Source organism: Megascapheus bottae, chromosome 26 (assembly GCF_031878675.1).
Source record: "Megascapheus bottae isolate mThoBot1 chromosome 26, mThoBot2.hap1, whole genome shotgun sequence".
Lineage (NCBI taxonomy): Eukaryota > Metazoa > Chordata > Mammalia > Rodentia > Geomyidae > Megascapheus > Megascapheus bottae.
In genome coordinates this window covers 10,629,307-10,654,792 of record NC_143534.1, presented here as the reverse complement: position 1 = coordinate 10,654,792, position 25,486 = coordinate 10,629,307, and the positions used below count along the sequence as shown (strand labels likewise).

General features: G+C 41.8%; 1 protein-coding gene across 2 annotated transcripts; it reads right to left on the bottom strand.

Moving 5' to 3' along the window:
- Nucleotides 1-2,686: 2,686 nt before the first annotated feature.
- Prpf18 (pre-mRNA processing factor 18) lies at nt 2,687-25,485 on the bottom strand. 2 transcript variants are annotated; one of them, XM_090318921.1, is made up of 11 exons: nt 25,337-25,485; nt 19,331-19,408; nt 19,194-19,220; nt 16,503-16,607; nt 15,027-15,140; nt 14,205-14,351; nt 12,608-12,676; nt 11,069-11,209; nt 10,888-10,959; nt 7,150-7,305; nt 2,687-3,492 (listed from the first exon to the last, which is right to left on the bottom strand). In XM_090318921.1, exons 1-11 carry the CDS (start codon nt 25,400-25,402, stop codon nt 3,412-3,414), a joined length of 1,056 nt encoding a protein of 351 aa, XP_090175047.1. In that variant the 5' UTR covers nt 25,403-25,485; the 3' UTR covers nt 2,687-3,411. The 2 variants fall into 2 exon arrangements, with proteins under 2 accessions (XP_090175047.1, XP_090175048.1); XM_090318922.1 differs by lacking the exon at nt 19,194-19,220 and having other exon boundaries at nt 2,688-3,492.
- Nucleotide 25,486: the final 1 nt, after the last annotated feature.

Here is a 25,486-nt window from a genome sequence, read left to right as displayed (position 1 = left end):
ACCATTAAAGTACTAGCAAGGCAGTTATAATTCAGCCAACGGAACTGCGGAGTCTATGATGAGAGCCAGTTGCCATAGCAACCCTCTGGGGACCAGGGCTGGCTCCGGCTCTCTAGACAGCTGGAAACTCTTACATTGATATGCGTGAGAAAGTGCTTTTTGACTCAACTCCCAATGATACCATACCACAAATGTCGATGGGATAACATTCTTTTCGGGGCTTTCTAGCAGACTGGAGCAGGGAGGCGATGCAGTGCATTACTCTATGTTCCAAGACATTCAAAGGAAATTGAAAACGTAACTCAAGGCAATCTTTCAACTACCCCACTCAGCCCCACACCTACAGTGAGCATTAGCAAGGAGCAGCATGTGCCTAGATAGGAGCTAGCGACGTGCAGCCCCAATTCTTTCCATAGAATTCTGAAACACTTTGCTCCATCTTTTCCAAGGAATTCACTACAAAGTCAACTGCACTGACTGAGACTAAACCCCAAAGTAACCCAGGTGCCGAAGGTTAGGAAAGCACAGAACAGCTTCGCAGGAAGAAGTCACACCCAGCCAGTCCTGTATCCCCTGGAAATCCCTGGGTAGTACCACTCAGTTTTCTCATCTTCCTACAAAATCTGGAAACTCCTGCCTGTTGCCAGGCGTCTGTTCTTTGGCCTCAGTCATGTATTCTCATTTTCTCCCCAAAATGACTTCCACATTGCCTGGTTTGTTCAGTTGACAATGGGACTCCTAGGAAATGCAATACGTGGTCCCCAACTTACGGTTTTACGTACCACTTTCCAGCTTCATGAAGGGGTGGAAGTAGTAGCATTAGGCAGAAATCCCACTTCAGGTTTCAAATGTGGTCTCTTCCCAGGCTAGCCACACGATTTCAGCAACCACCATCACAACTTCCAACAAACTATGTGTCTTGCAAAATGCGCTGTGCAATGACTTTGGTTAGGGGCAATGGTTACAGGCAATAAACTCAATATGTGCTATGTTCTGTTACAAAGCTTATCAGGATGAATCGCCATCCATCGAATGGCATCTACGTTCACTTGAGGGGAAAAGCTGTTTTTGTTTAATCTGAATCCTTCTCATGTAGATGGAAGGAAGTTGAGAATGATTTAGGATTGTGACTAGTTTTCATGGGTTCATAGTTCGTAACTGAAATACAGTAACACCAGCTAAAGCAAAATTTTCATGATTTGATGAGGGGCATCTTTGTCATCAAGACATCCAACGATCTTTAACTTAGGGGGTGTGGCACACTTTTGTGAGTATATCCATCCTTGATTCTCCCTCCACCCAATGAAAACAGCACTAATAGCCTGTAGGGCATATGGATCTATTTTAGGCCATCTGTTTGTGGGATATTAGTAGCAAAAGATAATATAAAATTAACTGCTCTGTAGTCTGTAAAGGAAGAAAAAGGATTTGGGCTATACCATTTGATAATATTAATTTGATAACAATATTATAAATACAAGTCCAGTTCAACAAGTCACATGCTGGGAGTCTGGATTGTGATACCTTATCTAATTTAACCATAAGAAAATCAGAGCTGCAGTACTCACCACTAAGGAGGCTCAGACACAGAGGACTACATAGTTCAAAGCCAACCCAGGCCAGAATAAAAAATGAGTCCAAGAGATTCCATCTCCTGGGCCGGGAACGTAGCCTGCTGGTAGAGTGCTCGCCTAGAATGCATGAAGCCCTGAGTTTGATTCCTTGGCACCATATACTCAGAAAAAGCTGAAGTGGCACTGTGGTTCTAGTGGCAGAGTGCTAGCCTTGAGCAAAAAGTGTCCAAGGACAGTGCTCAGGCCCTGGGTTCAAGCTCCAGGACTGGCTCCTCAAGAAAGACAAAAAGAGATTCCATCTCCTGAAAATATTCGCCAGCAAAAAGCAGGACTGAAGGTGTGGTTCAAATAGTCAAGCATGGCTACTTGTAGTTAAGCAGGTTGACAAGATGTGACGCCTAGTTTTCAAACCCTTGCACCAGAAAAAAAAAGGGGGGGGGGAGAATAAGGAAGCTTCCCAAGTATGTAGTGGGGAAAGAAAGGGAGGGTCCAAAGGCAGAGAAGGGGTGTGAGACTCAATGGAGGACAGCAAGTTAAACCACCACCATATAACCACACAAGTAACAGGCAAACAATGACCACCAATCGTTCTCCAGAGGAGCCAGAATAAGTGACCGTAAAGCCGGGCCTGTAATCCCCATCCTCTGCTCTCCTAAACTCGGAACCGGCCGAGAGGAAAAGCAGGCCTGGGGCTCAGCTCTGGAAAAGGCCTCCCCAGTGATCTCATTCCAGTCCTTGCTGCTCACACTACCTTGGTAATCCCGTGCTACTTCGGGTTCGTCTAAGTCACAGACAGCTAGCACTGGCTGAGCTTCCATCTCAGAATTCCTCTGAAACACAGCGGCTGCCATGGGTGTGGACTCTAGCACCTCACTGGGGTCGGGGGCGGGGGCAGAGGCTCAGCCACAGCCTCCTGTCAGCACTAGGTGCTGAAACACAGCTGGGAGGTGCTGACCGTGGATCCCCATTCCTAACCAGACAGGCTGCTCTGCAGCCTCTCAGCCGGTGCAACGATCTGTTCTCAATGACAGAGCAATGATTCAAATCAGAGCACTATTTCTAGACCTAGAAAGTTCTCACTCTGTGGAAGACTATGGCCAGGACACTGTCACAGGTGGTGGCATCAGTCCTGGCACTTCCTCCTCCATGATGTTCACAACCTGCTGCCCCTCTGGGGCCTCTCCTCACCCCACCGCATTAGCGCATCTCAGGTTAGTAGAATAAACCGGTTTTCTCAAACTACTATCAGCTGTTAATTCTGTCTGAATGGAGAGGAGACAAAAACTAAAATTCATGCTCCTTGGAAGATAAAGCATACTTGGAAACACAAGAAAAACACTTGAGCTAACAGTATCATTTGCATTCACATTCTCCTGCAAGATGGTAAAAACTCAAACATTTAAAGACTATAAAGTTTCATTCAATCTTTTTTAGATATAAAAATATGTTCTATAAATACTACATAAAAGAATGTGCAATTTATCATACTTTACAAGAAGATTAAGTCCATACTCAAATGATTCTAATTAACCATAATTTTCAGGTCACGTGGGAAAAGGTCATTTCAAACCCCCCTTTGTCACTGCTGTCTACACACGTGAAATATGGGGAAGTCTTTAAAAATGAACTTTTCAAGGATTCAAATGCAACTGCGAAAACCTCTGTGCAGTTAGGACCCACATGAAAGCCAACAGTTTTTAACCCAGTTAAGGACTGTGTATCAGGTGGAACTGAGACAGGCAAGTCCACTTTGCTCTTCCTTCATTCCCATGGTAATGACAGAAGCCCGTTCCAGCCTCCTCAGTTTTCTCAGTGCCACATGAACACTGCAGAGCTCTCAGAGTGCATTATATTCCACGCATTTTGATGGATCTGTAGGAAAGTGTTTCTGGCAAATGGTCATCAACCTCTTCAGTCCCTACAAACATAAAGAGAAAGAAGTGTTACAACACGTGCACTGTTCCTAACGGGCTTCCCTTCAGGTTTGTCTTCAGGACAGGACACCCCAGCACTTCAAGTGCATTTCAACATACATACAGGGGCCAGGAGATTGACCTAATGGTAGAGTGCTTGTCTAGCATACACAAAGACCTGGGTTGGATTCCTCAGTACCATATACATAGAAAAAGCCAGAATGGTGCTGTGGCTCAAGTGTTAAAGAGCTCTAGCCTTGAAGAAAAAGCCCAAGGAGAGTACTCAAGCCCTGAGCCCGAGAAGACTGCATGAACACATCTAATATGCTCACAATGGAATGTTTTAGAGCAGTAAATGTGTCACTTCACCCTTTTTCAACCAGATTCCAATGGAGTATAATGGGCCTAACCACCCAGCCTATAAACAAACCACCGACAGTAACAGAAAAACCTCTTTGAAAGTGTCCAAAAATTAGGATGTGATTACTGGAAGAGAATTGAAAGTACTTCCCTATTCTTCCAAAGGCACTTCTCTAGCTTCTAGCACCACTAATGAGAAGGATGATGGAATCGCCTCTCCTCTAATTTGGGGGAGATGTCATTTATTTCTGCACCAGGCTTTCCTAATAGAAGTAACTTGGTCTTATTTCAAGCATACAGCTGAGAAATGAAGACAATACTATAAAATGTCCATTTCCTAGCAACTAAGCTACAGATGGGAAAAGCATGACAGTTTAGATCCACACTGCACAAAATATGGTTCTACAACATATTAATATTCTGTGAAACTAAAAGGGGCAAATGTTAACGGTATTTATCTCTAAAAACACTCTGAAAAGGATCAAATTAGGGTAGATGGTTCTTATCATGCAACACCTGGCCCCTAGGAAATGGTTTATCATAGCCAGGAATGCCAAGCTGCAGCACAAAGCCACCTAACTACAAATGCATGGCGTAATCTAAACACCGATGCCTGAGGAATGCTTACCACTAACAATGATCTCGGGTGTACAAGAGATGGACCAAGATGTGAACACTCACTGCAGTAATGAATGTTTCTCTGTACCGATTTTGGTAATTCAGGGTCATATAAGAAATTTCCATGGACAAATGAAGTTGGCAAATGCTGACAGAAGAGCTCCATCAATACCTCAGATACAGCTGGGCACTGGTGGCTCATACCTGTAATCCTACTCAGGAGGCTGAGATCTGAGGACCACAGTTCAAAACAAGCTCGGGCACAGAAATCCGTGAGTCTCTTATCTCCAATTAACTACCAGAAAACCAGAAGTGATGCTGTGGCTCAAAGTGATAAATAACTAGCCTTGAGCTGAAGAGCCCAGAGTTCAAGCCCTACAACACACACACACACACACACACACACACACACACACACACACACACACACACACACACACACACACACACACACACACGATATAGGATGCTCACTAATTTTCCCTAATTAACTTGGCAAAAAAAATAAAAAATTGTTTTTCTTTTTGGTCAGTTGTGATTCAGCTCAAGGCTACCACCTACCCCTGGAGCCATAACACCACTTCCAGTTTTCTAGTGGTTAATTGAAGAGTCCATGTTCTTTAATGCCTGGACTGACTTTGAACCAAGATCCTCATATCTCAGCCTCCTGAGTAGCTAGGATTACAGGTGGGAGCCACCGTGCCCAATGTAAATATTTTTAAATACATGTCTTTAATAGAAAATTCTATCTTGATGCCAAATTAAGGCATAGTACACTTTATTAAATGTGAAAATCACAAGATTTCTATTTTTTCCTTGTAGTGTCCTAAATATAAGTGCCAAAGAATGCAAATTAAAGAATATAGAGGGAAGCTAGTTCACCGTACAACTTCAAAAAAAGCAAAACCAAACACAAAAAGCCTTTCAGAAATGTTACATAGCAGGATATTTAAGTCAGCCTAGGAGAAATGAAAATCATGTTATTTATAAAATTTATAGGGGCCAGGAGTTTGGCCTAGTGGTAGACTGCTTGCCTAGCATACATGCAGACCCAGGTTCAATTCCTTAGTACCACAAACATATAAAAAGCCAGGAGTGGTACTATGGCTCAAGTGGTAGAGCTCCAGTCTTGAGAAAGCCCCAGGAGCTGAGTTCAAGACCCAAAACTGGTAAAAAAATATATTTATGTATATATATATATATTAGATCTATAACATTTATAAAATAAATATTGCCTTGAAGAAAATTATATAAACTTTCATACATTATAGCTTTGAACATAACTGGCAAATTTAATCCTTGAAATTCCATTCCATTGTTAAAGCCAAACATTTTTTTCCCCGAACTTAAAGCTTCTGCCTTTAATAAAGTCAGCTTTTGTAATTAAGAAATGGAAATGTACTCAATTTTGTAAAATTGTATTTGAACTCTCAAAAGTCTACAGATCACACTGAAATTGCATCTTAAAATACTAATATATGTGAATAAGGCATAAAGCATGACACAAATTAACATTCAACACTTGGAACTGAAATACAAACAATAAGAAGATAACTCATGAATATGGTAATGATTGTTCTCTGGCATAAAATCTGAAAGAATTTTATGTGTACCTGTGAATTTCAAATCCCAGGTAAACTTTCAGAGTATCATCTTCAAATTGTAGAATAGCGATTCAGCAAAAGTCATTATTCAGACACTACCTGGATTTATGACCATATGAATTGAGTTTTAGCCAAACACTGATACCTTCACTCTGATAACTTCAGTGATCCTGGGTCTAATGTGGAATTTATTATAAAACACTATTTACTGTAAACTACTTGAACTGAATTTCCACATTCCTACATTTCTCTGATAAACTTAATTAACTTCCTAATATACATCCCTTTTTAAAAAATACACAAAGACATTACCTGCAAAATGTTTAGTGCTAAGGTAATTAAGGCCCAACGCTTGGCCCTGTCCTCTGTCAGATAGGAAGTTGAAGGTTCCTTTCTTGGTGAAGGCGTCTTAAATGTAAGTGCTATCCTACACAGGGATTTTCATCCTATCACGACACATCACGTGGACTACACAGTGCTCACCCACCCTGTGCTCCACTGTGTACCACATCCGTTACCACAGCCCACCTGCATGGTCCATCATCAAGGCCTGAACTATCAGGTTGTTAATGTCACTCATCCAGATCACTTCACACAGAGCAAGTGCGTCACCTCCCAGGTAACAGAGGACACTTGCAATTCACTATGGCATACTACCGTAACTGTTCTACTTTACTGCTGCTCATTTATTTGTATTGTTTAATGTTTTAGACAGGGTCTCACTATGTATCCATCCCAAGCTGGCCTAGGACTATTGTGGCTCAGGCTGGCCTTGAGATCTCATCTCTACCTTGAGGGCTGGCATTAGGGATGTGGCATCATGCCCAGCTTTTATTGATAATTTCTTATCTAACTTACAAATTTAATTTTCTCATAGGTAAGCCCATGTAGAGAGAACTGCCTTGAAATTTTAGTTGCCCAAACTGACTTTAGAGAGCTACTCTGGGGCGGGGAGAGTCTTAGAACACAGCTCCAAATAACAGGGGACAATTGCAATTTTTTTCTTGCACATGAAACTTTCAAGTTTGGGAATCAATAAAAATATTCAAGCAAATCTTAACCCTGCTCCAAAATGCTCACCTGAATGTATTTCCGCTGAGTTTCATCATTTAAAACATGGGCGACATGCTTGGAAAAAATCTTTTCCCGGCCAGTTCTGGCATGGATGCCAACCATAGTGACACCAATAGGCCAGGGGGCATTGCCAATGGCCATTTGAAGGTAAGCATCATTTGCCTGAAAAGGAAGTTGAAGAGAATCAGAAATTCACAGCACAGATAGCATTGCTCCAAATGTATATTCCAAGTATTTCACAGCTTTTTATGACACAATTTCATCCACATCTTTGGCATATTAAAAACACTGTGTGTGCTGTTCAAATAAAATCGAGCACCAGTGGCTCATGCCTGTAATCCTAGCTATTCAAGAGCCTGAGATCGAGGATCATGATTCAAAGCCAGCCCAGGCAGAGAAGTCTGTGAGACTCTTCCCTTTAATTGAATGCCAAAAGACAGAAGTAGAGTCATGGTTCAAGTAGTAGAGTGTTGCCTTGAGCACTAAAAGTCAGGGATAGTACTCAGGCCCTGAGTTCAAGCCCAAGGAGTAACTTATTGTCCTGCTGGAAACCACAAATGCATGGGGCGGGCGGGGGGGGGGGGGGGGGGGGGAGAGGGGGGGCGCGGCAGGAAAGGAAGTAAAGACCAATATTCTTTGTGCACTGGGAATACGTACATTTCAGATCTGGAACTAGGTAGTGACTGTGATGCAGTAACAGAGACTCTAGTTTGGGTCTCCTCTAGACAGGGGCTCACTCACCTCCCACCATCTAACCCTGCACAGACATCTGTACCTGTGGAAGCAGTGGGGCTCTGTGTTCTGGGACAAAAGGGTCCCTAACAGAGGTGTGAAGTGAGACAACACTGGCCCTCAAACGAACAGCTTTTTGCTTTACACCCACAAGTTCTCACCTGCCAAGACACTTTAAAAAAAAAAAAAGACCCGGGGCTTTTAAAAAACAAACCTAGCTAAGCTGTGAGGAAGGAGAAAAAAGATATCGTAGATTTCAATGGAGACCTCCAGAATATTTTAATTTTGAAAATCAGACACCACCCATGACATCTGCTCTTACTCTGCTCAACACATCTTGCAAAGTTTAATGTTAAAAAGTATACACACATTTTTTTTCGTTTATCACAGATTCTCATGTCTTGTTGTTTGGCTGTCTTAGAATTTTCATTTCCAGGGCCTTGTGTTTATGTTCCATCACTTAAGCCACACCTTCCACGTCTACTTATTCTTCAGAGCCTCCCATTGGACTACAATTACCCTATCTCCACCTCCCCAACAGATGTGCCTATCCCACACCCTTGTACTTTGGGACAGGCTGTCAACAATTTCTTGCCCCATTGGCCTCAAACCTCAATGCTCCTATCTCTGCCACAGCTGGGACTCTAGGCGTATGTCACCACACCCAGCTGTGTGTGTACATTTTTATTCAACTTTTGTCAGTCCTGGTGCTTAAGTTCAGGGCCTGGGCTCTATCCCTGAGCTGCTCTGTGCTCAAGACTAATGCTCTACAACTTGAGCCACAGCACTACTTGGCTTTTTCTGTTTATGTGGGTACTGAGGAATCAAATGCAGGGCTTCGTGCATGCTGCAAGTACTCTACCACTAAGCCACATCCCCAATCCTTTTCTTCAACTTTGACTGATAAAAATTTCAATAAAAAAAAAAAAAGGAGAGCCGGGAGTTTGGCCTAGTGGTTAAAGTGCTTGCCTAGCATGCACGAAGACCCGGGTTCAATCCCTTGGTACCACATACATAGAAAAAAGCCGGAAGTGGTGCTGAGGCTCAAGTGGTAGAGTTCTAGCCTTGAGAAAAATCCAAGGACAGTGCTCAGGCCCTGAGCTTAAGCCCAGGACTGGCAAAAAAAAAAAAAAAAAAAAAGGAAAAACCTTCCAGATGATTCTGATATACTACTATGAGGAAAAAGCAACAAAAAGAACAGCGCCTCCGCTAGCAGGTGAGCTGGTTACTTTCTGCAGCAACATGACTGTGGTGGACCTCTCCAATGTGATCTCCCCAAGAATCATGCAACTGACAAACTAAGAAATTCATCACCAGCAACTAAGCACCTGTTGACAGAATTGGCTCATGAGCCCAAGGCTGCAAGTGACCATGTATGTGGTCACTCAGGACTTCCCCTTTTCCAGGGCTCTGGCACTGTCCTGTGCTACCATGCTGACATCTTCTCTTGACCTCTAGAGAGGCACAGCTCAAACTCTGTGTTATCTCCAATCCTAGGCATTCTCCCCTTGTTCCCCTCTAACAACTGATGTCCTCCACTGCCTCCAGGAGCCCTGGACACCAGGGTACTTTCCCCTGGCCACCCTTCCAGAGCCCAGCCAGGAACAAAGAGAATGGCATTCCCCTGCATTGAGTCTGCTACTGCTACAGAAGTGAGAGAGAGGGAGGCCTGGCAGGCGCCCTTGAAACATTTTCCCACACAAATAATACTGAGCATGGCTAAATTGCCTTTTGTCATCAGGGTAATAGCTCAGCTATATTATAGATTAAAAGGCCTTTTATTGCTGGTCTGGGAAACAAATCTATATGACGTCCTTTCTATGGGAGAATCCATTGCAAGCCATAATCAACCATTTGTAAACTTTGAAATTCAATCTCATTCATAAAATAAGCCCTGCCTAAAAACCATTCATGCTTGAAAGAACCTTTCGACCTACTTGAAAAATGACTACAGAAGTACAGCTGTGGCTCAAGTGGCAGAGAGCTAGACTTGAGCAAAACACACTCAGGGAGAGCACCCAGGCCCTGGGTTCAAGTCCCAGGACTGGCACACACACACAAACAGACTAGAGATTACATTTGTAATCCTGGCCCAGGCAGAGGAGTTCCCGAGACCTCTTTTCTCAGTGACCTGTGTGCACCTCTTACCCTAGCTGCACAGGCTGCCTCAAGGCAGCTCACATCTCAAGGCAGGAAGAGAGGCCCTGTCTGAAAAATAACCAACAAAAGTCAAGGTGGAGGCTAGGAGCGTGGCCTAGTGGTAGAGTGCTTCCCTAGCATGCACAAAGCCCTCCGTTCAATTCCTTGGTATCACATGCACAGGAAAAAGCCAGAAGTGGTGTTGTGCTCAGTGGCAGAGCACTGGCCTTGAGCAAAAAGTATTCAAGGACAGTGCCCAGGCCCTGATTTCAAGCCCCAGGACTGGCAATAACAAAAAAGTCAAGGTAGAGGCTGGGTCAGGAGTAAAAGCACTTGCCTAGCAGATGTGAGGCCTCAAGTTTAAACCTCAGTACCATTATAAAACAAAAAAAGGTAAGGGAGTACTTGAGAAGCACTTGCCTGACATGTGGGAAGCCCTGAGTCTAATCCTCTGTGGTACCCAAAACAGAAGAAAATGCTAAGAAAATACAGTTGTGATCTGAAGGTATTCAATGTTTTATGCTGACAAAACAACAGAAAATACAATTTGTCTCAGTTCATTTTACACTTTTTTTTTCCCCCACCAGTCCTGGGGCTTGAACTCAGGGCCCAGCCACTGTCCTTGAGCTTTCTCAAAGCTAGAGCATTACTACTTGAGCCACAGAACTACTTCCAGTCTTTTCTGTGTACGTGGTGCCAAGGAATCGAACCCAGGGTTTCCTGCATGCAAGGCAAGTACTTCTACTACTAGGCCACATTCCTGGCCCCTTACATTTTTTCTATGTAAAATTCTCTCATCCCAAATGAGCACTGTATTATGCACCCAACTTAGATATGCTCAAAATAACTTGAATGTACAACATAATAATGTACCTTCACATATTCTCTCTGCAACATGAATTTGATAATATCTGTTATTGACTCTTTTATGTCAGCAGGAAGATTCTGGAAGAGAAAAAAAAAAAAGTAACTTGGGAAACTATTGGGTATAGTGAAAACATCCTTTATTCCCAATCAAAACATTGATTTTGTTAGTTCACAAAAGAACTCTTACCCTTTTCCGAAGCTTTCTGAAGAGCGGTCTGAGATAGGACTCAGTTTGTTTCTGAGTAGCACTGTTCAGTTTACCCTGCACACTGCGCTTTATATAATCTTCTCTGGCATTCAATTCTTTAGCCCAGACGCCAAGAAGAAACTGTTTAAAGAACGAGGAACATTAGACTGCAATGCCACCTAGTGGTCAATACATGTATATGCCCTAACACAAAGTATGCTCTCATCCCTGCAGTGGGATGTCACTGATTAAAAATGTAGTGAACTACTTATTTATCATGTAGGTTCCAAAGCATTATCTTTAACAAATTACAAACTTCCCATTCCATTACAGCCCTACCTTAAGGCAAGTCACTTCCTCAAAAAAGAACTATCAAGATTCCTATTTGAAATAAAATTTTATTTGTACCTATTACATAAAAATTAACCTAGATTTGTTATCCATAGTACCACATGCACTGTGGTATTTAGTCATTCTTCCATGTAGGATGTAACATTTTGACTTTCTCCTTATGCAAAACAGACAAATCAACAAAAAAAAAATCCCATGAATGTATGTTACTAATGGAAGAGGAAAAAAGTGTAAATGTAAAACAGAAGTGGTCCATCCTTCCTGGGTTTTCTGTCCAACTGGAACCCTTCCACAGACCGCAACTCTGAAGGCCAAGGAACACACACATGCATGTCTGCATGAAAGCCCACGCCTGCCAGAGCTGTGGAGTATCGCCTCTTATCCGCAATGCATTCCAGGATCTTCATGACCAAATGTTACATTTACAATATTGAGTAAAAGCATTTGGGGCGGGCCGGGAGTTTGGCCTAGTGGTTAAAGTGCTTGCCTAGCATGCATGAAGACCCGGGTTCAATTCCTCGGTACCACATACATAGAAAAAAGCCGGAAGTGGTACTGAGGCTCAAGTGGTAGAGCTCTAGCCTTGAGAAAGTCCAAGGACAGTGCTCAGGCCCTGAGCTCAAGCCCAGGACTGGCAAAAAAAAAAAAAAAAAAGCATTTGGGGCATCTAAATGTCTTAGTCTGAACACAGATAGTTTGAGAATAAACATGAAAATGAACCTGGGATCTGCCTGCATTACCTAGAACACGAGAGAGAAATGCTGACCCCAAAGATGGAACTGGCCATCACAACCACAGCCAAGAAGGCAGATGCACACAGGGTGAAGGTCACGTGTGTGTTTTCCACTTTCTTCCTGGCCATTTTAACCACTCATAATGCTCTGTAGCCTTCCAGTATACTCCTTAATAGGGTGCTGACAGAAAATCGGAACTTCCTCCAAACTTCTTGCTCATTTTGCTGTTGGGACTCTTACTAGGTCTATTACTTAGCCACCCTCCAAGAAAAGTGCCACAAAGGAAATAAACCTATTCTGACTGCTACCCAGAAGGGCACAGTGGTATCATAAGCACAGTACCTGCACAAATGTTTGGGAACGTCCCTGTCCTGCCTTATCCATGGAAAGCCCCCAAATCAAAGAACAGTTAGCGAGAGTTCAAGATGCCCTGGTGCCCCGCTGAGATGCCCACCTTCAGGAACTTGGTAATGATGTCCATGTCCTTATGGTCGTCACCCTTCCCCAATGATTCACCCAGAGCCTGAAGAGAAAGGAGCAACACTTCAGCTTACCAGCATACAGCCAATGCAAACCCATGAGCATCGCCCGTTAACAAGGCTGTCACACTCACACACACACACACACACACACCCTTCCATTTTTATTTTAAAATATGTTGGGGGGTGGATCAAGATGCTAATCTGCTATCTGTATTTAGAGAGCATGCTTCCTCCTCTCCCCCTCCCCAACCCCTAGGGCTTGAACTCGGGGCCATCTCTTAGCACTTTTGCTCAAGACTAGAATTCTACCACTTGAGCCACAGCTCCACTTCTGGCTTTTAGCTGGTTAATTAGAGATAAGTCTCATGGACTTTCCTGCTTGAGATGACTTAGAACTGCAATCCTCAGATCTCACCCTTCTAAGTAGCAAGGATTACAGTATTAGCCCCTGAGGCCCAACTGTTTACTCTTTAAAAAGCTATCTTTTGTGACTGGGAATAAACACCAGATTTCTTTGGGAGGAACAAAAATATTCTAAAATTCAGACTGGTAATAGCTACCTCAACCTGTGAAGATACTAAAACTTAGTGAATTATAAATGGAGAGCTTATATAATAGGTGAGTATTTAAAATAAATCTGTAAAAATATAAAAGGAAAAGAAAGGGAGGAAGAAAAGGAGGGAAGGAAGGAGGGAAGGAGGAAGAAGTGAGATTATGACCAACAACTGTCTACACCCATTACACTTCAGTAAAATTTAGATGGATGCTGGGAGAAGGGGCACTAAAACGACTACAATCTTATTTTACAACTATAATCTCACTCAGCAACCACTGTATAAGAGCCAGAAACTAAAGGAAACAAATTACTGCTTATGTTGCACTAAGCAGTTTTCAAAATTTGATACAACACTGCTTTTTGATGAAAATTACATGACCCCACATTCAACACAATGGCTAAAATGGAAAGCTAGAGCCACTGCCACGTAGGCTGTAAGGACACAAGTTCCTCTCACGCTGCTGTGGGGCTGCAGCCTGGGACAGCCATGTCATAGAACAATTTGGCCTTTCCTTGGCAAGTTAAATATACATGTACAATTCCCACAATCCTGTTTCAGACCACAGTGATTGTATAAGCTTTATCACAAAACTGTGGTTAAGAATGAGCTAGAAGAATCTAGCAGCCCATTGTTCTGAAAATATAGTGAATGTCATATGTATAATTAAAAGCAATTAAATGAGTCTAAAATATCAAGGATGGACCTTAAAAGCAGTACAAAATGAAAATCAACTAAAACCAAAGTGAGAGAATAGAAATTCCACCATGCAATTTTATATTTGCACATAAAACACCAGAAAATAAAAGGACATACATCAAGATACTTAGGAAGCAAGAAGGTAAAGGAATCTGAGCAAATGACAGAGAGAGGAAAAACAAAGGCATGAAACATCGGATTTCCCACTGAGCCAGCATACTCCAGTGTGATCTGCAGTGACAATTGATTGGCTCAACCAACTCTGCCCAGGAGAAAGGGGCGGTGGGGAGCTGACAGGGCTGGGTGCAGAGATTACCTCTAACTCTTCGATAGTGGTGTTTTCCTCATGAACTTTCAGATCATTCTGAGTGTCCTCCTCCCCAGGTTCTTGTCCACCCACAATCTCATTAAGATACTGCTGATCAATCTTATCCAAAGCTGCTTTCAGATCATTCCTCAGGCCCTAAGAAAGGTGAAGACAAAGCACCTTTTAAGAATTTTCTTTGACTTTTATTAAGGGTATGTACGCTTCCTTTTTCTATTCACATGCAGTTAAGAAGTTGGCAAAACAGGATACAACATTATATTTTCAATATATATCGTACCTTATACTATCTATAAAACTATCACTGCTAATATTTATACACATATTTAAAAGAAGATGCTCAGAATGTCTATTCAGATAAAGCAGGCATGGGTTCAACTAAAATTCTTCATAAAGGCTATAACTTTTATCAAAAACTGAATACTTGCTATGCATCATACGGAAAACAAGGGATTCCGAAAGACTATCTCATTTAATTTTCATGCCACCCTGAGGAGCCAGGTGTTACTGCTTCTATCCTACAAGTGAAGACTAAGACTTGAATAGATTAAAATGCAATGGTCACATACTAATAATTACAATCCAGGAATAGAATCCAAACCTTCTATTCCTAAGTACTTGCCACAAAAATCTCTAAATGTGCACTCAACTGTGGCCTCAAAACATATACTTACTTTAAAACTAAAGAAAAGTTGTCTTCAGAAGAAATCTGACAACTTTGTTTTCCATTTTTGCCTATATGCATGTAATTATTCAAACTCCATACTACTGTAGCTTATGCACTGCTACTTTTCTAGCTTAGTTTGTACTTACCTTGTTAACTTCTGGGGTGAGGATCTCTATTTTTCTTAAACGTTGAAAAGCATCATAATCAGTTTCTCCAAACAGTCTAATTGGTTCTCCTCTTTCTCTCAATCTTCTGATAACCTATAAATAGAAACAAATGCCTGGTAAATTACTTAATTTTTCAAAACAGGTAAAACACTAAACATCTCAGAATAATTTGTATATTTACCTTAATATTGAAACCTGGGTTTAATAAAGCTAATCTAACTATCCAAATTCCTATTTGAGTGAATATAAAATCCACCAATATTTTAATCATTTCAATTATACTAAATTGTGACCAAGAGAGAAAATAGAGTACTTTAATTGAAAACCTTGACTCAAATGTCACTACTATAAAATCTTATTACTGAGTAATGCCTAGAAAATGGCATTATGAATCTGCAATTCAAATATAAAGTGAGCCCCTAATAGAAACCATCTCTATTGTGGGGAAAAAAAAGTAAAGAAAACAAGCCTTGTTTATCAGAACATAAGAAAAGGGATTAAACGTTTAGCTCTCATTTTACATAATTAGGACTTGTCTTTTAACACCAAGAAAATTGAGAGGATGGGTGGGTTGGGAAAGATGGGAGAGTGTCACTGATCAAGATGCACTGTACTTAGAAACTGACGTGCTGAATTGAAAACCCTTTGTACAACTACTTAAAAGTAATAAAAACAACTGGAGAGGTAGGATTATGTTGGTCCTGGGGCTTGAACTCTGGATCTGGGAACTATCCCTGAGCTGCTGTGCTCAAGACTCAGTACTAGCACACAAGAAGAAAAAGGAGGAGGAATAGGAGGAAGGAGGAGGTAGGGGGAGGAGGGGGAGGGAGAGAGGAGACAGGAAAGAGGGAGGAGGGGGAAGGAGTGAGGGGAGAAGGGGAAGGAGTGAGGGGAGGAGGAGAAGGGGGAGGGAGAGAGGAGACAGGAGAGAGGGAGGATGGGGAAGGAGAAGACAATGACAACAATGATGGCAATGGCAACATAGAGATTCAGATTTTTATTTTATTTTGTCAGATTCAAATTTTTTAAAAACTCAATTCTACATTTGGGGAAAAAAAAAAGATGCAGAATGGGGAGACATTAATGGCCATGAAACACATGAAAACATGTTCAAGTCTAATTCAACAGAAAGTTGAAAGTAAAAACTTCTATACTGGATCTGGAAAGATGAAATTATAAAAAGCAGAGAAATAAGCAGAAAAATACTATGTAAAAGAATTAAGTACATGAATGAATTTATATTTACTTAGAATGCATTTGTTCATTGTTTAAAGTTTATGCTTGCAAGATAAAACTACCAAGAAAACAAGCAGAGAATAATATAGCAGCTCATGAGGAAAAGTGTAGCTACAGGGGTTTTGGATTAGTATGCTTTCCTATATGGAACATGACATATAACTTAGGCAAACACTATGGAGATTTTTCTTTTTGCCAGTACTTCTAATATTAGCCTACCTCTTGCCTAGAAAGAGTCATGGGTAATTTTTCCTCAGCCAGCTCAAGTTCTAATACTGGATTTGATGAAGTTAGTGGTTTCTGGTCCTCTTCCTTAGGTTGTATCTATAATAATTGCCAAAAGAAACAAAGTTTAGCTCTTAAAAATACAGTTAATATCATTACCACATTACTACACACAGAAATTAAGTATGTTTAAATACTGAAGGTAGTCTACGTGTTTCTCTAAGAATTGCTCATCCTAAGAGTTTTGTACATGCTTTTAAGAGCTTAGTAAATGCATCCATTTCAGTCAGGAACATTCAAGTAGACAGCATGCACGCAGAGAAAGCAGTCTTGCTATAAACGTGGTGTTACTATAGTGGTTTCCAAAATCATACTTGATAAGGCTGAAATCTGCACTTTCTCCCCAGGTTCTATTTTAGGTACAACTCTTTATAACAATCAATTTGCTTCTCCACTGAGAGAAACATCGTACAGCATTGATTGCTGTGACCATTAAAATGGATAAAGAACTGCTTTCCACCAGAAATTTGTGAAACTTCAAACTCAAAGCTTTTTCCTATTTTGCTTTGGAAGAAGATTCTTCCAACCCCAAAGAAATCAGCACTGGATGTGCAGAAAAACTTCTCCATGCTGCATAGAATTAGCCAGAAACTGAGGCATGAACCTTGTAGGAAAATGAAAAATGGCAGCTCTTGTATATCAGTCAAATAGTGGACAGAATGCATATGAAACTTAGGAAAAAAGCTCTTCATATATTTTCCATATCTGGGCAGCAGCCCATGTCATAGATTAGAAAAACTGATGTCAGTCCCACTATGTGGTCTATAAAAGATACTGAATCGTGGTTTCCTGTTTAGCCACTCATTTCTAGAAGCAAGATTCAAAACCTCAAAGATAAAAGTAACGAAAGAAACTCATTTAAGAAAAGCTATTTGGTAAAAAATTATTTAATTCACAATTTTACAGTCTATGGTTATAGTTGTATTTACCATAACTGACAATGAGATTAAATTAAAATAAAAAGAATTGCTGGGTACTGGTGGCTAATGCCTGTAATCCTAGCTACTCAGAAGACTGAGATCTGAAGATCATAGATGCAGGAAAGTCCCTGTGGGGCTTTTATCTCCAATTAACTACCAGAAAACCAGAAGTGGAGCTGTGGCTCAAAACAGTAGAGCACTATCCTTGAACAAAAAAACTCAGTGACGGTACCCTGAGCTCAAGCCCCATAACGGAGTCATAAAAATGGTAACTCTTATTAAGGAAAAAGCAATGTGCAATACTATATTGTCACTACTACCAGGAAGAAATATTAAATATATCTTTAGGGAAAACAAAGAACTGTGCTCATTTTTCAAGCATATAATCCAAACCTCAGAACTAAAAGCACTTTTAATTATACAGTGGCAGTTGATAGCTGTAGGACAAGGATGTAAGGGATTCTGTCAGCTGGACTCAAAGTAACAAGTAATCTGTCTACCATAATTACTCTGCTTCACTGCTTTCCAATATATACAAGAAGCCCACCCACTTCCTGAGCCTATCCATGTGGGGCAGAAACTGCCAGTACATTGAGTTATCGTCCTACTTTAGCAAAAAAGTTGAAAAAGTCCAAGTTTAGAGATCTGGGAATGTGACAAATCAGCACTTATAGTAAGCATGAGTTAACACAATGGTGGTCAGGCAAAGAAAGCACAAGAACTCTTCTTTCTGCCTGACTACCCAATAACTGTTTACATTAAACATATGTTAACTTCTTAAACTAAAAGCAAATGAAATAAGTATCTCCACAGAAAACTATCAAAAAATAGCTACCAGAAATCTAACCCATGTTCTGTTACTATTTGTCCTTCCCAGCACTACAAAATGAAGCCAAGTGCATTTACATACCATTTGCATTCCTCATGCGTCCTTTTAGAAATGCTATGTCACATAAATTAATTTCTAGGACATTGCCCACTACATGCACAAGAATGTTAAGTTCTATATATTGATGTTTCACAAGCAGAAAGTTGATTTCAAATCAGGGTTCCATATAAGTACTTCAGTAGACTCTCATGACAGTTCAGATTATTAGACTAGATATAGTTGTCTTTTATAGGATCTTAACCATGACTTCTCCATGTGAGAGGTTACAACCAGTAAATCCCTCCCAATTAAAAACCCCAGTACAATATCAACTAGATAATGTCAAAGATAGCTTCAGAAATACTTCTAAAATACATGAAGCCTTTCAGACAAGTCATCTGTTTCTAAACAATATTTTAAAACTGTACTTCTCAACCAATGGACTGAGTATAACTATAAAATGCTATTCCTTATTGTAACAAAAAAAGCATATGAATGTATATCGTGCTATATTTCAGGCAGAGGTACTTAGGGCCCCAAAAGAATCTACCATCAATGCAAACATAAAATCAATGGCTTAAACTATTCAGGAGAAAGCAGGGACATCACCACTGTCAGTGTCACCACTGCCGAGTGACTAAGCGCTCTGAACTCTACTGGGAGAGGGAGAGGAAGGAGTGGTGTGGAGATGGGAATCAGGCAGTTGCAGATCCAGCTCTGATCTCAAGCCACTTCATGCTATCCACAAAAAGCCAAACCATTCCAAGCCAGAAGTCATGCATGTATTTTCCTGAACTCAAGAGAAATCAATTATTTTTAAAAAGCAAAAACTCATACCTCTCCAGATGGCTTCTCACTTATAGGCTAATATGTAACATTAATAAATTGAACAGAGATCAATAATTTTGTCATTTATCAACTGTATAATAATAAACTCAGAAATATAATTTAACATCAAGAACTGGCATTTTTACCTTGTAACCACATCTTTCAAAATAAGCTTCCTCTTCTTTTTTTGCAAGTTCACTTCTCTTGAAGTATTTCTTATTTCCCTATTAAAGGAAACAAGAAGGTTAATAATATATCCTTGGGAAAAATTTCATGTCCCATAGTCCTCAAGTGCTTAGGAGAGCTTTTGAAAGCAGTCTTATTAAATTTTCCAAAAATTTGATGCTTTTTGGTTCTACGGCCTCTATAACACACAGTGGACCTGGGCACCGATGTGTGACAGATATACAAGTATTTTTCTCAAACTAGCACTTGAATATATTTGTCCAACTCAGCAAGAAGGAACCAACAATATTTTCCAAATGTTAATTTCCTACTGTCTGAGTTGAAAGAAAATTTCTACAAGTGGATTATGAACCACATAAAATCGTGTGTCTCAATGATTTTCTCATAACTGAAACCAACATAACAGGCAAATATAAGCAACTTTTGAAAAAAGAATTCCAAGAATAAAGCCCTTGGTGTGGTCCACTATAGCTACAGCAAAAAGCTATCATTCTTCATATCTATTAGTTCTTTTACCATGCGTTCTACAAGCATTTATACTTTCAATATGCTTGCCAACACCACTGGTGTACTCCCCAAAAGGGCGGAACACAGCCTCACATCCACTGGTCACACATCACTAGGTGTTAAATCTCAGAACATCTGAAAACATCGTTTAGGAACTCTGGTTATTCTTGGACTCTATCCAAAAAAAAAGTGAGGATTCACCAGTCTAAGGTACATGGACTTTCCATCACCCTAATGCCTACACGAAAAAACGGTGAGTCAGCGGTGACGGTAAGACCAGAGGAGGACACTCTTAGGGGAGGAAGCCAAAGATACAATACTTCTGTGCTTCTGATCACATGAAGTGTTAGTTACCAAAATGAATTCCAGGAAATGTAGGGAACAATGTATCTTTATATATTATACATATTTTATATTATCAAGCCAATATATTTTCCAGTGATGTCAGTGAATCTAAAATAGGCTAAATGAAAGCAAGCAAACAAGAGAACATAACCAATCATTCCATTTGCATAAAACTGTAGAACATTCTAATATAAAGAAACCAAAGCAGATTAGTGGCTGTCCACAGGGTGGGACAGGCTGCGGGAGGGGAGGAGGGATTATGACGTACATAAGGAAACATCTGGTGAGATGGCTATGTTAACACTCTTTCTCCTGTAGACAGGCTCACAGATGCATATGTGTGTTAAAATTCAGTGAATTGTACACAATAAAAATACAGTCTACGGCTGGGAATATGACTTAGTAGTAGAGTGTTTGCCTAGCACACATGAAGCCCTGGATTCCACTGCTTAATACCACATAAATAGAAAAGGCCAGAAATGGCACTGTGACTCAAGGGGTAGAATGCTATCCTTGAGCAAAAGAAGCTCGGGGACAGTGCTGCCAGGTCCTGAGTTCACAGCCCAAGACTGAGGGGAAGGGGAGAATTCTAGCTGAACACTGGTACTCCAGCCCATAATCCTAGCTACTCAGGAAATTGAGGTCTGAGGATCCAGGTTCAAAGCAGGCCCGGGCAGAAAAGTTCTGAGACTCTTATCTGGTACTGTCTCACTAGTGGTAGTGTGCTAGCCCTGAGTAACTGAAACTCAGGGACAGCACCTAGGCCTAGAGTTCAAGCTCCAGGAATGGCAAAACACAAAACATAGTTCACTGCAGGCCAAAACTACTTTAAATATAAGATTCCACAAGAGGATTTAGAAAAAGAGAAAACAACAAGGGAAGCAGAAGGTACTGGTGGGGAGCTGACAGAGGGAGAAAAACAGAAGGAAATAACCAGTTGAAGTGGAAACGGGGTACTGGTGGTTCAAGCCTGTAATTCTACTCAGGAGGCTGAAATTCAGATTCGAAAGCATCAAGTCAAGCTGAAGGTGTGACTCACATGGCAGTGTCAAGAGCAAACAAACAAGCTAAGCAAGAACCCAGGTACCAAAAGAGGGAGGCAGAGGTCTTCCAACTTATTAAGAAACTAATCTAGTTTAAATATTCAATTAAATAATAAGAGCCACATGAAAAGTGGTTGGCATTGCAAATTATCAGGAAAGCCAAAATTAAACCAAAATAAAGCTGGGTGCTAATGACTCCTAACTGAACAAGCCTAGCTTCATATCTGACGACTGCAGTTCCAAATCAGCCCCACTAGAGAAGTCTGCGAAGGTCTTACTTCCAATTCACCAGCAAAAGGCAAGAAGTGCAAGTGTGGCTCAGCGATAAAGTACCAGCCTTAAGCAAGCCGGAGTTCAAGTCCAGTACTGGTGTACACACACACACACACACACACACACAAGGACTCTCCAAAATAATCAACAAGTAACCAAGATGGAGGCATGGCTCAAGTGGTAAAGCACCAGCAAACCAAGCAAACTGAGCAAGTATGAGGCCCTGAGTTCAAACCCCAGTACTGAAATGATAACCAGCTCCCCAAAGACTGCAGAGTGTGGGGGTTCCATAGTAAAGTGCCTCCCTAGAAATTATGAGGCTCTGAGTTCAAACCCTAATACTGCAAAGAAAAAGAAAAACATAACAGGCTGCTACTACTACTACTACTACTACAAAAAGGCTAACAACACAAACTTCTGGCAGTCCTCTATTGCTACTGAGTATGTAACAGTGCAGCCACATTTATAAAACTTAACATGTACATACTTAGGATTTATAAATTCCAAAGACAAATGAACAGGTAAAACTTGGTCACAGAACCTGTCTGCATAAAAGCCAAATTCTGGGAGCACCCTAGGTATACAGCACCAGGAGGAGGATCTATTCTGACAACACAGTAGTACTTTAGCAATAAAGGGGTAAATAGCTGATAGCAAAATGTATTTTCACATATTATTCTAATCAAATGAAGTTCAACACACACAAGAGTACACAGCATGGGGGCTGGGAGTTTGGCCTAGTGGTAGAGTGCTTGCCTAGCATGCATGAAGACCCCGGTTCGATTCCTTGGTACCACATACTTAGAAAAAGCCTGAAGTGGTGCTGAGGTTCAAGTGGTAGAGCCTTGAGAAAAATCCAAGGACAGTGCTCAGGCCCTGAGCTTAAGCCCAGGACTGGCCAAAAAAAAAAAAAAAAAAAAAAAGAGTACAGAGCATATTCTTATTTATGTGGTCTAGAAGAGGCAAAATTGGGGGATGTAAAGATATCATATTGAAGCCAGATGTGGTGGGTCATGCCTGTAATCCTAGCTATTCAAGAGGCTGAGATCTGAGGACTGTGGTTCAAAGCTCCCCCAGGCACTAAAATCCATGAGATTATCTCTAATTAACCTCCAGAAAACTGTGGCTCAAAGGGGTAAGTAGCCTTGAGCCGAAGAGCTGAGGGACAGCTCTCAGGCCCAGAGTTAAAATCCCATGACTGACAGGGGAAAAAAAAAAAAAAGAAATCATACTGAACTTGGTTCTGGAGGCAACAGAGACCCTGCAAGGTTAGGGATGTAGTTCAGCGGAGAATGCTTGCATAATGCCCTGGGTTCAATCCCCAATGCCACACACGCACACAGAAAGATATAGATCTGTGTCTATATGCACATATGTCATATACATAAATATACACAATATACATACATATAAAGATCCCAGCCACTTTGGGGGGAGCTGCACCCCCCAGCAATAGAGTCACCAGCACTCAGTGAATCGAGCTGGGAGTCATTTTAATAGTAGCATAGTGACCGCTCTCCACCTTCCGGCTGATAGAAAGCAACCCCAAGCTTCAGCGGGGCTGAGCTTTAAAGATCAACACAACACGCAGGTGATCGTAACCACACACAAGTGGTTGTACCCACATGCAGGTGATCAAGCAGGTTACGTATTTTTACAAAAACAAAACCAGAATTTGGCAGCTACGTTTGCCAGGTTGTTATAGTATACGTATATACTCACACCCCAAAGCTTCAGTAATGAAAATAATTTACAGATCCTGGACCAGCACCTTAAAGACAGATTTCAAAAATAAATCATACATATTGTGACAGGCTCATAGCTATAGTAAGAATTATTCCCAGAACTTTTTCATATATGCAAACTGTCTCTGATCAAAAAATATCAGCAATTGTCCACAGGATGATTTGAGACTTAGATCAATCCTGGCTGGCCACAGAGGTATGATGAAACCATACACACACAACCAGAACATCTGCTTTCTCGCTCGGATAGCTGAGCAAATAAAATGCCAAACTAAAAACTAAAGGATAACTTGGAAAACCATTAATGAAAACGATAATTATGAAAATCATTGTTTTAAATCAAACTTAGGCACACAAATGTGCATGCTGTACTCACAGGCTAAGCTGAATCTCTCATAATGCAATTTTCCCTTTACTGCACTTGTCCCCTCTCATATCAAGTCCAGATTCAACACCTAAGTGTTTTAATTAGCTCCCCTTTTCACAGCTCTTGGGGTCAGAACTCAGCACCTGAAACTGTTCCTGGGCATTTTTTTTTTTTTATCGGTTGTGGGGCTTGAACTCTGGCCCTAGGCACTCTTCCTGAGCTCTTCAGCTCAAGGCTACTGCCTTGCCTCTGGGCCTGGGCATTGTCCCTGAGCTCTTTAACTCAAGGTTACCTCCCTACCCTCTGAGCCACAGTGCCACTTCCAGTTTTCTAGTGTTTAATTGGAGATAAGAGTCTCACAGTTTTTAGGTCTTTGGTGCCTGGGCTGGCTTTGAACCGTGATCCTCTGATTTCAGTCTCCTGAGTAGCTAGGATTACAGGCCAAGAACCAAGAACCACCACCCCCAGCTCCCTGAGCATTGTCAAAACTAACACTACATTTGAGCCATAGCGTCACTTCTAGTTTTCTGGTAGTTAACTGGAGATAAGAGTCTCATAGACTTTCCTGCCCAAGCTGGCTTTAAACTACAATCCTCAGATCTCAACCTCCTTAGTGAGGGCTAGAGGATAAGCCACCCGCACCTGGATACTACTATTTTAGTACTGATTTTGAAATCTACCAACCACCAACATAACAACTCTAATCAAAGGCCTCAAAGTGTTCTCAGACACCTGTGGGTCCAGAAAGACCATTTGAGAGGAACCATGAGATCACAGCTGTTTTCAGGACTAAATGGTGAGCTTCAGGAAGAAATGAGGGCAGAGGCACCGGGACTGTCAACATGCAGCAAGAGCCAGTTTTGCTCCGGGGAGATCATCAGGGGTTAAGCAGTCCTTACTCAAAACACCTGGAACCAGCACTGTTTACAAATTTATCCTGGAGTATTCGCACATTCATAACGAGTCACTCTGAAGAACAGGAAACACGAACTCCCCCTATGTGCCATGTACACTTTACCTACATTTGACCCAAGGCTTGATCAACACAGTTAAGTTTTTTAGCACGCCGGTGTTTTGGAGCATTTCAGATCTTTTGGATGAAAGCTGCTCAATCTATAGTAAAAAAAAAACCATCTTATTAAACCGAGGTCTTTTAACGTCCTGCGGAACTGAACGGGAAGTATGCAAAAGGCGTGTTGCGTTTACGCGGAACGACGACAGTGGCTGCCTGGGGGAATGGCAACTTAAATGGGCTGCTTTTCGTGGAATACAATTTTGGCATGAACTGAGACTGACAAACTCTACTTAGGACTTGAGTAAACAGGTCAGGTTTCCCAAGAGAACTTGGAGCTGCCACCGCGGGCTACCTGGTGTCAGGAAGGCGTCACCGGCTGGCAGGTGTCCCCCCACCCCCCACCCCGCCGGGTCGACGAGCGCCCGCCGGGGGCGTCTGAGGCCCCGACCTCCCCCCCGGCGGGGACCCCCTCCAGGCGCTCCTCGGCGTTCTGTTCTTCCTCTCGGCCTTCCCACGCCCCGAGTGGGTGCCAAACGGCGGGGGCCCCTGTGCTGAGCTGCCCGGGGAGAGGCGGGGTGGGGGCTCTGCTCAACCTCTTCATTGGCATCGCCATCCCGCCCTCCCCAGCCCCCCCCCCCCCACGCACCCCACTTCCACGCCGGGGTCCTCACCGCCAGCAGGTTCCGGTCCTCCACCAGCTGCCGTTTCCGCAGAATCTCTGATTTCAGGACGTCCATGTCGCCGCCCGGCTTCAAGCTCGAGCTCCCCACCAGGTTCAGCCCGCCGCGGACCCGGTACCCGACCACAACAACCGACGCGGC